The 14,078-nt window shown below is 36.0% G+C and overlaps 1 protein-coding gene across 2 annotated transcripts in view; it reads right to left on the bottom strand.

Moving 5' to 3' along the window:
* LOC112048097 (leucine zipper putative tumor suppressor 2 homolog) overlaps positions 1–14,078 on the bottom strand; it is a 144,956-nt gene that overhangs the window by 63,780 nt on the left and 67,098 nt on the right. Inside the window, exon 1 of one of the 2 annotated variants that reach the window (XM_052885005.1) lies at positions 8,685–8,955. The exons of the other annotated variant lie outside the window; for it this stretch is intronic. Within the exon in view, the coding sequence (XP_052740965.1) occupies positions 8,685–8,705 (21 nt within the window). The 5' untranslated portion in view covers positions 8,706–8,955. Of the gene's footprint in view, positions 1–8,684; positions 8,956–14,078 lie in introns of those variants that run through there. 2 annotated transcript variants of the gene reach the window in all.

The following is a 14,078-nucleotide window of genomic DNA, read 5'->3' on the forward strand; positions in this document are numbered from 1 at the left end:
GGGAATATTGGTCATATTATTATATAAAAGATATGGCAAATATTCTTTTAAAAAAAAACGGCTGAACCGATCAATATAAGTTTTGGTATAATGGTAAATGTGACCTTGTAGCAAAACATAGGGTACTTTTTGACCTTAAAATAAAAATAGAAGGGGCTGAAATAGGGGTTAAAAGTTCGTATGGAAAGTCCTTCATGTTTAGAGTTAGAATTTTAAAAATTTGTTCATGATTCATGAAAAAAATACGAAATATAATGTAATTCAAGAATTTTCCAAATTCAACCCCTAACGTGGTGAAATAGGGGTTGAAAGTTTTCATTGATTTCCACGCAGACGAATTCGCGGGAGTCCACTAGTTCTATAATATACCAGACTTGATAGCACCAAACCGGCTGCAAACGAAATGAAACTCCATATGGAGGTTACTGTGTTGCATGAATTAGAATTTTGAACGTAAATTATGATCATATTAAGATGTCCATAAATAACTTTCGCGGAACAATCTTTTTTTCGTTTTAGTATCGGTTGGGAACGACTCCATGAATGAATGCGGACAAAAAACTTGATTCAATATTCTAGAAACGGAGTTCGGTTTTAATCGCCAGGGCCTGCTAAATATAATCTATATTATACATTACCTTTCTTTTTTTTTTAATTCTTTACAAGTTAGCCCTTGATTACAATCACACCAAGTAAGTGATGATTCAATCTAAGATGGGAGCGGGCTAACTTGTTAGGAGGATAATGAAAATTCACCCCTTTCGATTTCTTCACGGCATCGTACCGGAACGCTAAATCGCTTAACGGTACGTCATTGCCGGTAGGGTGGTAACTAGCCACGGCCGAAGCCTCCCACCAGCCAGACCTGGACAATTTAAGAAAATAATTCTTGAATTTTAAAAGAAAATTATTTCCTGATGAGTAAGTACTGTTTACCAACAAACAAATTAAAAATGAGGGTATAAATCACTAGTTATTTCACACCTAATAATAATTATATTTAACTTGTTCTTAAATGAATGTAAATTGATTAATGATTAATTGAATTGAATGAATTAATGATGAATTGAGATTAGAACAAATTAGATATGGTTAATATATTTTATATAACATTTTATAAACAAATCATACATAATTTAAAAGAAATGAGTTTTCTACCTTCTTCAAGAATGGGTGCGGTAATGTCACGGGCGTCCGCTGATATATGTATGCATGTATGTCGGAAGCCCCCTATCCTCTCTATATGGAGGAAAAGAAGGAAGGCCTTCCTTCTACAAAAGATGAAGGGGGCCTCCCCTCTGTTGTGGGCTGTTACATAGGCATAAAATGATGACGTTCGCTAAAAGCTAACGTGGTTGAGATGCATAAAAACACCTAATATGACAGCACAACTAAACGTTATTGATTTGTGCTAGTTACGTAATTTGTGTTTTTAGCATAAAAAGTAAGTGTAAAGTTGCAACTTTATTTACTAAAACTATTTACTTTATGTACTAAAACTATTTACTTTATTTTTAATTTAACTCAAGTATTCTCAAAGGCACCAAATGTAACACTATCAACTTCTCAACACCGGGCTGAGAATTATTACTGCGATATTTCATAGAAGAAAGATAGATCAATAGGTAATCCATAGAAAAAATAAAAATAATCCAATGAAAAGAAAGAAAATGGCTAACCATAAAATTTACGATAACGATAGAGATAAATCATAAAAAACTTTACCTAAGCAAACATTTCTTGGACACATTAAAGATTTAAATCAATAATAAGTTATCTTAGTCAAATATTATCCTATCGAGTCTAACCGAGGGAACCCATATCATAAATCTTATCGTGCTCGCTCTAGAAAGGAGGCTGTGAATGGACCGCCATATGGGATGGGATGAGTCACAGATGGCGTCACCGCCATAACATGCCATGGTTACGGGTTCCCACTAAACTCCGGACACTGACATCCAGTTGAATACACCGAATTACCAAAACTTGAACCAGCAGGATACTACGCTTCTGGGTGCAAGATTTAAAATACGAGAGAATGGTTTACTATATCAACTAGTGGCGATTTTTCAATTTGGTAGGGTTGCCTATGTTTTGATGATGATGGTGGATGATTTTATATATATACTACTAGCGGACGCCCGCGATTTCGTCCGCCCTTAGACCTTCTTAATCCGGCTTTCTCGCAAAGTCCGCAATTAGTGGACCTTTACTACCTATGAACTAACTCCCTGCCAAATTTCGACTTTTACGTCAAAAGGTTTTCGAGATATCTTGATGAAATGACCTTTCGCATTTATATATTAAGATTTTCAATAACCTTTCCATTCTCTTAGGTTACCTGCAGACTAATTTACTATGTTTGTAACAGTTAGTTGACCTATGAAATTGGGATTCTATGTAAGAAAAACCCGGTACCTACTTACAAACCTACCCTTGGATATCATAGTTATAGTAGGTAGATGCCATTTCTATCAACAAAATACAAATATATTATGGTCATGTTAATAGTTAATGTTAGTTGTTAATAGTTGTTATAATATAAATTATAACAACTATTAACATGACCATTGAATCAACTAAGAAATGGCATCTACCTAGGGTAGCTAGGTACCCTAAGAAAATTGACAAATTTTTCGAAACGCACAATATTTGTCATATCGTAGAAAAAGTATTGTTTGCCCCTACACGTAATTAGCGATTGCAGCATTCGTGCTACAATCCCCCAGTACAGTGGCATAAATAACTACTTTGACATGTGTTTAAAAAATTATAACAAGTATTACGCATACAGATATAATGAAGCTTTAAAATCCATTAAAATGAGTCATACGCATACCTACACCTTTGAAGCTTTTAGTTGATAAGATTATTGTTGTAATAATCATCATTGGATGGACATTATATGGATATGATATATTATGGGTATTACATGGATATGACATATGGATATCCATAAATTTCTGGTTCTGTTTTTAGTTATTTTCGCTTCAGCTTTTTAGGATAGGGATAGGGTAGGGGTAGCTTGGGTAGATATGGGTAGGGTAGGTTAGGTGTAGGGTAGGGTGGGAGTAGAATAGAATAGAGGTAGGTATTATATGGATATATGGTTGAGAGTTATTACTTAAATATTCACATTAGCTCGAAGCATCATTTTATCAAGACTAAGCATTTTTATAATTCCATCCTCATATTTTTATTTACATAATATATATTGTAAGTGACTCACAAAAACCAGTTCAGCCATTCCGGAAAAACAGAAAGAGAGACAGACAGACAAACATTTTAAATTGCATAATTTTTTCATGGCGTAATTTTTTTTTATTATTTTACAAGTTAGCCCTTGACTACAATCTCACCAGATGGTAATTGATGATGCAGTCTAAGATGGAAGCGGGCTAACTTGTTACGTTTTCTACAGGGAATCCTACCGGAACGCTAAATCGCTTAACGGTACGACTTTGCCGGCAGGGTGGTAACTAGCCACTTCCAAAGCCTCCCACCAGCCAGACCTGAACCAATTAAGTTAACCTCAATCTGCCCAGCCGGGGTTCTAACCCAGGACCTCCGTCTTGTAAATCCACCGCACATACCACTACGCCACGGAGTCAAAATAGCATAAACACTTGAAAAACACAGTTATCTTGAAACGTATTGATTTATATTTTAGAAATTGTATGTGTTAGTAAATGTAAAGAAAATTGCCTCGTAAAAAATAACACCCAAAACACCTTTAACTTTAGTAGATGTAATAATGATTGAAACAAAATGATGACAGTGAAAGCCCCCGATGAGCTTTTAAACAAATAAATGGCGGGTATATCACATTATCACAATTCTGTGGTGAAAGTTGTAGTAAAAGCCGAATTTGGTTCAACACTGTGACCCCATCGTGATGTTTGTATGAGAGTTTTCACCTTTTATAGGGTACTAGCTGACTCCGCGCGGTTTCACCCGCGTGGTTCCCGTTCCCGTAGGAATACGGGGATAATATATAAATGGGCTATGAAACACTGAAAGAATTTTTCAAATCGGACCATTAGTACCTGAGATTAGCGCGTTCAATCAAACAAACTCTTTAGCTTTATAGTATTAGTATAGATTAGTATAGACTATATTCAATAACATAAACAAAGAACATAATCTTTTTTAAAAAATATCTTTTTGTTTTTTTTTAATAAAGTTTCCTCTTAACTGTAATGTCACCTGATTCTATAGATTGGCAAGTTTGTTGATGACACTCCCATGATATGCGAACGAAAGCGAGTATGAAGTCGTGCTCGCGGGGCATCGCTAACCCCCTCCCAGCCCGCACCATCGAGAGTGTTACGAATGAATGCCAAGCTTTAGGCAGTGGGTTATCTTTTAAGTGTATATCGTAAACTTTATCGATTTGTATGCATCATCATTATGCTTTGTGGAACAATTTTGCCTGTAGTGTGATAACTAGCCATACCACATAATACATTATATGTACAAGTTTTCGTATATTATCACTTCCACCCATTTCCAACGAGACATTACTTACGACCCTCGTCTGAAAGCTTCGTATTTAAAACCGCACCAGGGGAAAGTACAGAAAAATCAGTGCCGCAGCGAATGTTTTTAATGTTGGTTTGAGAATTTCTACTCTCTATTTCTAATTTTTACTTTCGTTTCAGCTTTTTAGGATAGGGGTAGCTAGGGTAGGTAGGAGTAGAATAGGATAGAAGTAGGGATTGAGTGAAAGCGAAGATTGACCAGGTCCGCTAGTCATATATAAATATGGCTGACCATATCATACAGGTTGAGATTTCAATAACATTTCAAACCCAAACAAATTGGTTACGCAACCTAGTGTAGAACCCTTACGAGTAGATATGTCAAATGGAAATCATAACAACGAAAAGAAAATATCTGGCGTGTATACTAAAAGCAGAGCCAACAAATCCCCTAGGGATAGGGTTAGGGGAGCCATAAATGCATTGATTCTTAGGACATTTAGCTGTGGCTTGGTTCACTGGCTAATACTACGAATTTTGTTTTACAAAATTAATTAACGAGAAGACACCGCGCGGTTTCACCCGCGTTCCCGTTACTGTAGGAATAAGGGGATAAAATATAGCCTACAGCACTCGGGGATAGCCTATAGCTTCCCAACAGTGAAAGAATTTTTCAAAACAGTTCAGTACTTTCAGAGCCAATTCAATGCAAACAAACTAACAATCAAATCTTTCCTCTTCATAATATTAGTGTAAATAACTGGTACTTTTTCTTTGCGTATTACGTTTTTCCTCTTTTGTATATACTATATACTTTAAGTTTGTTTAACTTTGTTAAGTCACTCTCAATCCTTTTAATAGTGTGCTGAAAACTAGAGTGGATTATTTTAATGAACTAATTTGAGAAAATTTCAAGAAAACAATGAGCAGATATCTCTGAATACAAGACAATATGTAATTGTAAATTATTTTGAATTGTTATTGAAATAAGAACATTAATATAATTATTACAAACCGGCCCAGTGCTTGTCTTGTATTACGTCTTTGAACTTAATTAAGTTTAGCTTAAAGAGTTTTTTTTTTAGCTTGAAAAACCACCACCGACGCAAGTTATACTTGAAAAAAATACCAACAAAACGTCATGACACCCTACTAGCCGTAAATGAATGCAGCGGGAGCTATGGGTAGGTATGGGCAAACGGAGCAATGTAAACAAAGCTAGTAGCGTGCGCTGTACTACTCTTTGCCTACTATAAATAGGTGCGTTGCACTCGATAATGAACAATACAAACAGACGCGTAACGTGTGCTTGGATTCAAAGGAAAATATTTTTAGTACCAAATAATAGTTGACGCAACAAATTGACTATTACAGGGAAATACATCTCAGGAGAATCTAGGAACGCGTCCTGCAATGTGGACTGTTGTGCTGCGTTGAGCTAGAGGCAAATAATAGACCAAAAATGAGCCTCAACAGCTTAAGGGTAAGAGCGGTCGGACTCATGACCGAGGTGGTTCGATCCCCGCCCCGTTGGTCTATTGTTGTACCCACTCCTAATGCAGTCTTTCCTGACTATACTTGGTGGCGAATGGGAATTATGTGAAAATGGTCACATTTAAAAAGATATGGAAAATATTCTTAAAGAGAGGCATATAAGGCTTAAAATCAATAATAAATAGATGTTAAGACTTGTTTGCCAATATCACTGGACAGTGTTCGATCTTTATAACGATATCTATACGTCTACAATTTCTCAGTATCTGAAGACAAGAAGTCTTCGAACAGTGACAAATTTCCCACTGGCAATACTCGTCACTTTGAGGATGATTTGAGACTAGGTCGAAAACTATGAGCCTCATAATTGTAAGAAGATTACCATCAGAGTTATTTAATGGGCAATTGAGCGAGCTATGCTCGAAGAACCAGAGTTACCAAGCCTCTTGATGCAGGCGGCTTAAGATCGTAGTGTTTGAAAATCATCACCTATGTCCAGTAGTTGACAACCGTTGGCTAACGATGATGATTATTTGAACTAGCTTCTATGTCCCTGACACAGAATACGAGTACTTAGTCGAAGTGTTGAAGTGATAGCTGGATCGTCTACTGATTTTTTACTATAATAATAACAGTTAAGCTTTGTGTTGCTTAACACAAAGCTTAACTGTTCTTAATCACAGCATATTTTAAGCCGTTGAATTAAATTATTATTGTTCTGGCCGATGAAATCGAATAACTGCACCGAAACCTTTCATTAGGACAATAAGCTTCGAGCATGCATTCCGCTCTATTGTTAATTCATGACACTAAGTTATGTATCGACATGACGAAACACTGCTATGATAGATAGGAATATTTTTAAACAACTACCCACATATTCTGTGCTAAATACCTTTTGTTTAAATCCACGAATGTTTGCTTGTTTGTTTGTTGTAAAACTTTCATCGAACTTGGCTTGGAAAAGATAAGATATTTGCGATTAAGATACTTATCATTATCAGCCCATTTTAACGGCTTATTACAAGGTCAAATCTCTCTCCTTTTGGGCGTATTCGAAACACACCACTAACATCACCAACTGACGGGTTGAGAATTTTCTATTGAGATTTTTTTAGAAGAAAATAAAGCTCAGTATTTCATAGTCCGACTTAGGACTCGAACCCAGGACCTCGTGATTTGACGCCACATTCGACATCAAATAGGCCAACTACTGGACCTATGGCAGTTAAAAGCACTTTCTTTCCATAGTCCTTAGAAACGTCTTCCGTAAAATGCCAATGACATGATTATTTGGTGAATCCTGAATGTCCTGAATATTTACAACTAGCTGACGCCGCGCGGTTTCACCCGCGTGGTTCCCGTTCCCGTAGGAATACGGGGATAATATATAGCCTATAGCCTTTCTCGATAAATGGGCTATCTAACACTGAAATAATTTTTCAAATCATTTATTCATCAATCATTTTCAAATTGGACGGAGATTAGCGCGTTCAATCAAACAAAAAAACAAACAAATTCTTCAGCTTTTTAATATTAGTATAGATTTAGCAGATAATTATAATTTATAGATTGCAGACAAAAGAGGAGTAGGAAGAAGAAAGCAATGTACCGGCTTATAGACAGTAGGAGAACTTTTCCGCTTAGCCAGGGGCAAGGAGAAAATAACACTTTACGAAGCAGAAGAAATAATTATAAGGCTAAAGGTGTGTTACAAACAACAGCCAAAATCGCAGACAAAAGTTAGTATTGATTATCAGTTAAGTTCATTTGGTTTAGAGTAACTATCAAAGGCAGGAAATTGCATTTATTTGTTCTAATAAGGACACTAACGACTCTAGCTGGAGTTGTATTGTTAATTCGTGACACCTAGATTATGACTGTGTGCAGAACTGTGTCGCAAGCTATAAAGTTCACTCATTGTACCGTAGGGAGGACATTTTGTTTTGCAATACATACTTAGGTACATACCTACTTAAGTACGTAAGTACTTAGGTACGTAAGTACCTGGGTTGTGAGTACAAATTAGTAGTAGGTACTTTGAACTTTTACAACATAGTGTGTATTGAATTTTTGTCTGTGAATTCGAAAAGAATAAAAGCCATTATATTTTACTTATTTTTCGAAATTGTACCAATAGGACAGGCAAGGATCGGTGACCGTACAATCTGTTTAATCGTATCGATAATATTATTCAAAGTCTTTTAAAGTTTTGAAATATTCTGGTTAGTTATGTATTTTTCCAAGTTTCTCTCAATTGGACAGGCAAGGACTATCGACTACACTATCCAATAATTTTGTTCAAAATCTACCTTCTTATACCTACGTAATTGAAGCTTGAAGTAACATTCAAATAATAAGTAATTCTAATTTGAATTTTATTGGTTGTTGGTTTATTATTTCGTATTAATGTTTACTATCTTCAGCTCTACCTATAGTACATACTAAATAGTTGGTAAGTTTGAAGAAACCTTACGTCGTACGACATTTTTCATCAACAATTCGAGTACTTTGCTGGTAGATAAGCAACAACTCATTTAAATAACACCGGCTAAATGTTTTCTCAACAATTCAAAAACTTTGACAACTCGAAAGACCCCTAATTGTTCCTAATTAGACAATTAGCGACTTGTTATGCACTCGCAAGGAAACACTTTACGGCGAAAATTAGCAAAAATCTAAATGTCAGCGAAAACCGCGTACACTCACCTCATGATACAGCGACGTCATTGCGGAAGGTCAAAATTATCCGAATCCACAACCTATGCACACATCACAAAACCAATACACTATTTTAAAAAAATACTCTTAAATGACTATTATCCAGGGCCGTAAACAAAATTAAAAAAAAAGTCAACTGTCAAGTTCGAAGTTTCCCGCCAAACGCGCGCGCGTAAATAAATAAAAGGAACACTCGATATTCAAACAGCGCGTGTGATACGACCAGAGTATAGAGCCGACACTGACTGAGCGACGCGCCATGGGCTATGGCAAGCGAACGGTTGAATGGGTGGCTCGCTCAATGAACCATTCGAGTTCGGAGGTCACCGCTCGTCTTGACCCCCTGGTGTTTGATACAGCATTTCTCTACCCTATAAACCTACAAAGAAAATGATTTGTTCTCTCGCATTTAAAAGTTACTACCAACACGTAATAATTAAACCTAATTCTGTTTTTTTTTTCATTGGAAAATTTCAGTTGGCATACAAGTATTTTTTGCGTACGCAATGGGAGCTTTCAAAAACCGCGATTTTTCCGGCTTAGATATCATGTCACGTTTACAAGAACTCGCAAAATTCTCACTTTTTTATATTATGTAACAAAGCTTAATTCAGATCAATTATAAGCTTTTGCTTAAAGCATTAAAAAAGATTAAAAATTGGAGAACGTCCCCCAATAATATTAGACTTAGACGTTGGTATGTACCACAGATATAAGAAGTAACTAGATTTATAAAGTGTCAATTCTTTGTATTGAAACCAGCGTACCCAGGGGCGTGGCCTAAATGGCTGTTTAATATTTAGGGAAAAATGAAATATGTCACCCTTACTTTAGAGTTGAATATTATTTGTTCCTTTTGTCACAGAACAAAACAAGACTGCTAGTACATGTGCGGACACGCTTGCGTTGTTCCGCACACCCGGGTGTACGCGGGCCACGCCCCCTTGCTACTTCTATTGCTAAAAGCGTTAGCTTTTAGCGTTGTCTGTTCTGTGGTATGTACACGTAAAAACCTTTCCCGTATTCTGTATGCAGAGAATCAATTTCCTCGTGTATCGTTATTCATAAACAATTACGCTCAAAGTATCCGATTCTCACGGCTCCTTGGCTTTTGCGTTAAGCGTTAAAGTTTGATTGACTCGTTCGTCCACAGCCAGTTACTGTTACCAATTACGGAAACTAATTAGTGGAACTTGCACGCGAATGTAAGAAGCAAGCAACGGTTAAAATATTTCGCTATTTCTGTTTTACTCGTACTTTGACTGTTTGAAATGTTTGAAATCTATTTTCTGACTTCTTAATTTAATTGATAATGCTTGTTGATGGTGCCTTTATATTTGACTTCATAAATCTACTGCTTTTTAAATATTTTTTATTATTTTGGACTTAGATTTTAACAGTATCAAGATAAACTATAAACAAGTACGGATAAGCTAATCCAGTGACTATTTGCACTTTTTCACGAAAATAATTTCTGACACAATTTGCAATTCATGTTCTGTCTTTTCTTTGTTACAGACACTTTGGGTATTTAATTTTTGAAGTGGTCACTTCTTAAGGGAGGGTAAACCGCTTTGTAACGTAACGCGTTACGCCGCCACTCTGTCTGGCTTCCCATTTTCTCACGGCAGCAGGTTAATGTTATCATTTCTCTCTATCGTCCCGTGATGCACACTTTTTTAACAGACTTCCAAAAAGGAGGAGGTTACGTCTACGTTCGGCTGTATGTATGTTTTTTTATGTATGTCCAGCGATATCTTCATAGAACCACAGAAATTTTGTAATTTAAACGGCTTGAATTAAAACATCACTGGCTTGGCACCGCCCTCAAACAGATCAGAAGGTAGCACATAGGTAAAATGCTATTTTTTGCTTTTTAGTTTAGGTTAATTTTTGAGTTGGAAGTTGGTTGAATTTTTTTATTAAAATTTTTATTTACTTTAAGTTTTACAGATATAAGTAATACGGGTTAAAATTAAAATTACTTTATTTTAGAAAATCAATCACATCCGATTTAATATTTACGATCAGTGAAAATCAATAAAGCTTATACAAAAGCAGGCATACACGTGTAAATCAATAAAACTTACGTTATTTTTATTGATAATAAATCTCAATAAATCCTCCTTATCTCACATTCGCATAAAAGAATCAGTAACTTTTTTGTTTATTTCAATAAAAAAATTTTGTTATGTAGTAGGTATAATAAAAATACAGGTTCTTCAAATGTCGCAAATCATTCCCAATTAGTCCAAAAAGGCTTGCTTTTTATCGTTTTTTATGAACAGGTGTGTCTCCGCAAGTGTTTTCGAACGATCTTAATGTGAATTTTTAAATAAAAAAAATACCCGCCCAAAAAGCTTCCGACTGGCAGATGGGTTAAAATGCTCATTGATTTATTGAGGACATTTCCTAAATATTTGGTGTATTTTAAGCTATGGCATAGCTTTTATCGCGGGCTTTGAACACGACGACCGAATCAAGAAATCCCGTAACGAAAATAAACCTAACACCCAAGCAGTGCATTAAGTTAATACATTTCGACATATCGACTTAACTGGCCAAGTAGTGAGAAACTAAGGGGCAAAACTTATTAAACGAAACGAGAGTTCGATTCCAGCTCAACGTAAGGACACTACCTGAGGTAGACTCTACCTCATTATGATATTTTATTTATCTCATAACTAGCTGACGTCCGCGACTTCGTCCACGTGAAACTACCCTACCTCTACTCTAAGTATCTTACGTCCGGCTCCTGGTTCTAAGCTACCTCTCCACCAATTTACAGTCAAATCGGTGTAACTAACACGACTTTCTTTTACATATAGATTGTCATTTAATGATATGAGAATTGAGGGTAAAAACACGTAATCATAAATTACCTTTATTATATATTGAATCGTGCCGCGTTATAGCTCATGACTAAGGGCCCCGTGTGGGTTCGAAACTAGTCGGTCATACTCCGACGTTGTATCACGTAAGTTATAGCCGTGTTTCAATAATCAATTAATATATGAATAACACTCACGATAGTTTAAATTCTAAAATAGCTTTAGCGTTCTATGTTTTGTGGTAAAAAGAAATGATTGTCTATAGGTAGATGTAAGGGGCGTTCCGTTATTGCAAAAGAAGCGCAGTAGCGTACAGAGCTGCGCTTGCCATTGTCCCGGCGGTAAATAGAGCGCAGCCTACGCAACGTGGCTACATCGGTTACGTTACAGTACAAGTATTTCAACATTTATCATCTGGGTGTAAGATATACATACCTATTACCGATACCTCTAACAGATATCTCTAACACACGGATGATTCGATAACAAGTATATTATTCTTTTAATACTAGCGGACCCGGTCAAGTTTCGTTTTGACATAAGTGCACTTATTCTCTATCCCTACTCTACCCTTCTATACCTCTACCCCTACCCTACCTCTACCCTACCCCCACCCTACCCCTACCTTACCCCTACCCTACCCATACCGCTTGACTCTTAAACGTTTGTATGGGAAATAGAAAAGGGCAGTTTTTAGAGTTTTCCCGGAAATTATTTGATTTTTTCTCAAATTTTAAACCTTCCCTAACCCTCCACGAACATTTCAAGACCAAGATAAGATAAATCCGTTAAGCCGTTCTCGAGTTTTAGCGAGACTAACGAACAGCAGTCAGCAATTCATTTTTATATATATAGATAAAACAAATTTAAACTATCCCCGAAAATATATAGGTAGTAGGTACATTTGTACAACGATCTCAGCGTGCTGAGCAATAATAATAAATAATATGTACAAACAGCACTTTACCTACAGGAAGTTACCACAACTGTCTCTATAGCAAATAAACACCTTTTGTCTAGTGGATGGGAATGACATTTTCTATCGACAGGTCACGTGATTGAGATCATTCCCATATATCTTTCGAGTTTTCGAAGCGTTAGCGATCGTAGAAAAAGAATCGACGTGCCACTTCGCTAGGGAGGCAGGTCCGCCATCTTATTCGACCTGCGAGTGGCGCTCGGGCGCCCCTGGGATCGCGGCGCCCGGGTGCAACGGAAAGTGCAAAGACGCCTCTGATGCTACTAAATGAAATTAAGACAATTAGCCACCTCTACTCGCCTGACATATCTAATAGTATAACATCTAATATTAAAAAATACATCCAAATCGGATCAGTAGATTTTGAAAAAACTCATGGACCTACTATAATTTACAATCATACGTATAATTTACGTATGATTGTATAGGATGTAAAATCATACGTAAATTATACGTACGGGTATTCTTTAGTTTACTTTTTATATAAATTGTAGTATAGTATACACGATAATCAAGAAACTATTTTAAAACAAATCTATTTATAAGCAAATCGACAATAAAACAGCTAATTATGCTGGCAAAAACCTACACACCATTATTCTTCAATCATTAGTGTATGACGCACTGTAACACCACAGTGTGACAAGCTTACAGTAATATAGCAGTTGATATACAAAATTCAACAATTCGAACAATTCAATCTTTGGTAGTATTTTAATAAATGTAAATTCAAATTATTTTATTTAAACTAGACTTACTTTACGAGCACTTATGAGACGATATATTTGATTGTCTTTTTATAGAGACTTTAGATGTACAATCTCTACTGCAAACATCTGGCACGAAACATAATAGAAGATATTTATAAACAAATAATTATTATACAATCAATGAAAGACGATCCAATTATCTTCAAACATCTTTGTCATTATATTAACTATCACAGGAAACAGAGCTTCAAAATACTATTTGAAAAGATTTTTTGGTTCGATTCATATTAAAAGATGTTTTAATTACCACATTGTTCAATTGACACGTACAAAACTGTCTTAGATAACTTGTTATTTAAGAATGCACCCCGTTTATGTACATCAACATACTTAAATCGGCGGGCTGTTACAGAAAATATATTTTCCATATTGCTAAGCATGTGCCTACGAATATTAATCTACTGAAATGTTAAATCCGTTGCATTGGTTTAACTGCTAACCTGAACTGCTGAAATCATAATGCTTCCTATCGGCTACGTCGTAGTCGGGTAAATAACTGTATGGTTAATATACTATGATAATATGTAAGGAGATAAAAACTGGCTTGGATTGAATCGATGCGAAGCTATCCATCGCTTTCCCACGACAATCGGCGACTCCTACGTGCTTGCTGCTCATGTGGGAAAAAACACAAAGGCGGGCCGCTAGTTTATTGCCAATGTCACTCGTAGCGCTTGTGCACTGACTACGATTAGGATCCGATGTTATGCGGTCTAAAAGATGGGTCGCCGGTCGTATACTACTTAGGGCATTAATATAAAATGGTTGTATCTCTTATATAATCTTAGATCTTTCGTCCTAC

The sequence above is a fragment of the Bicyclus anynana genome, chromosome 13 (genome assembly GCF_947172395.1).
Source record: "Bicyclus anynana chromosome 13, ilBicAnyn1.1, whole genome shotgun sequence".
Classification (NCBI taxonomy): domain Eukaryota; kingdom Metazoa; phylum Arthropoda; class Insecta; order Lepidoptera; family Nymphalidae; genus Bicyclus; species Bicyclus anynana.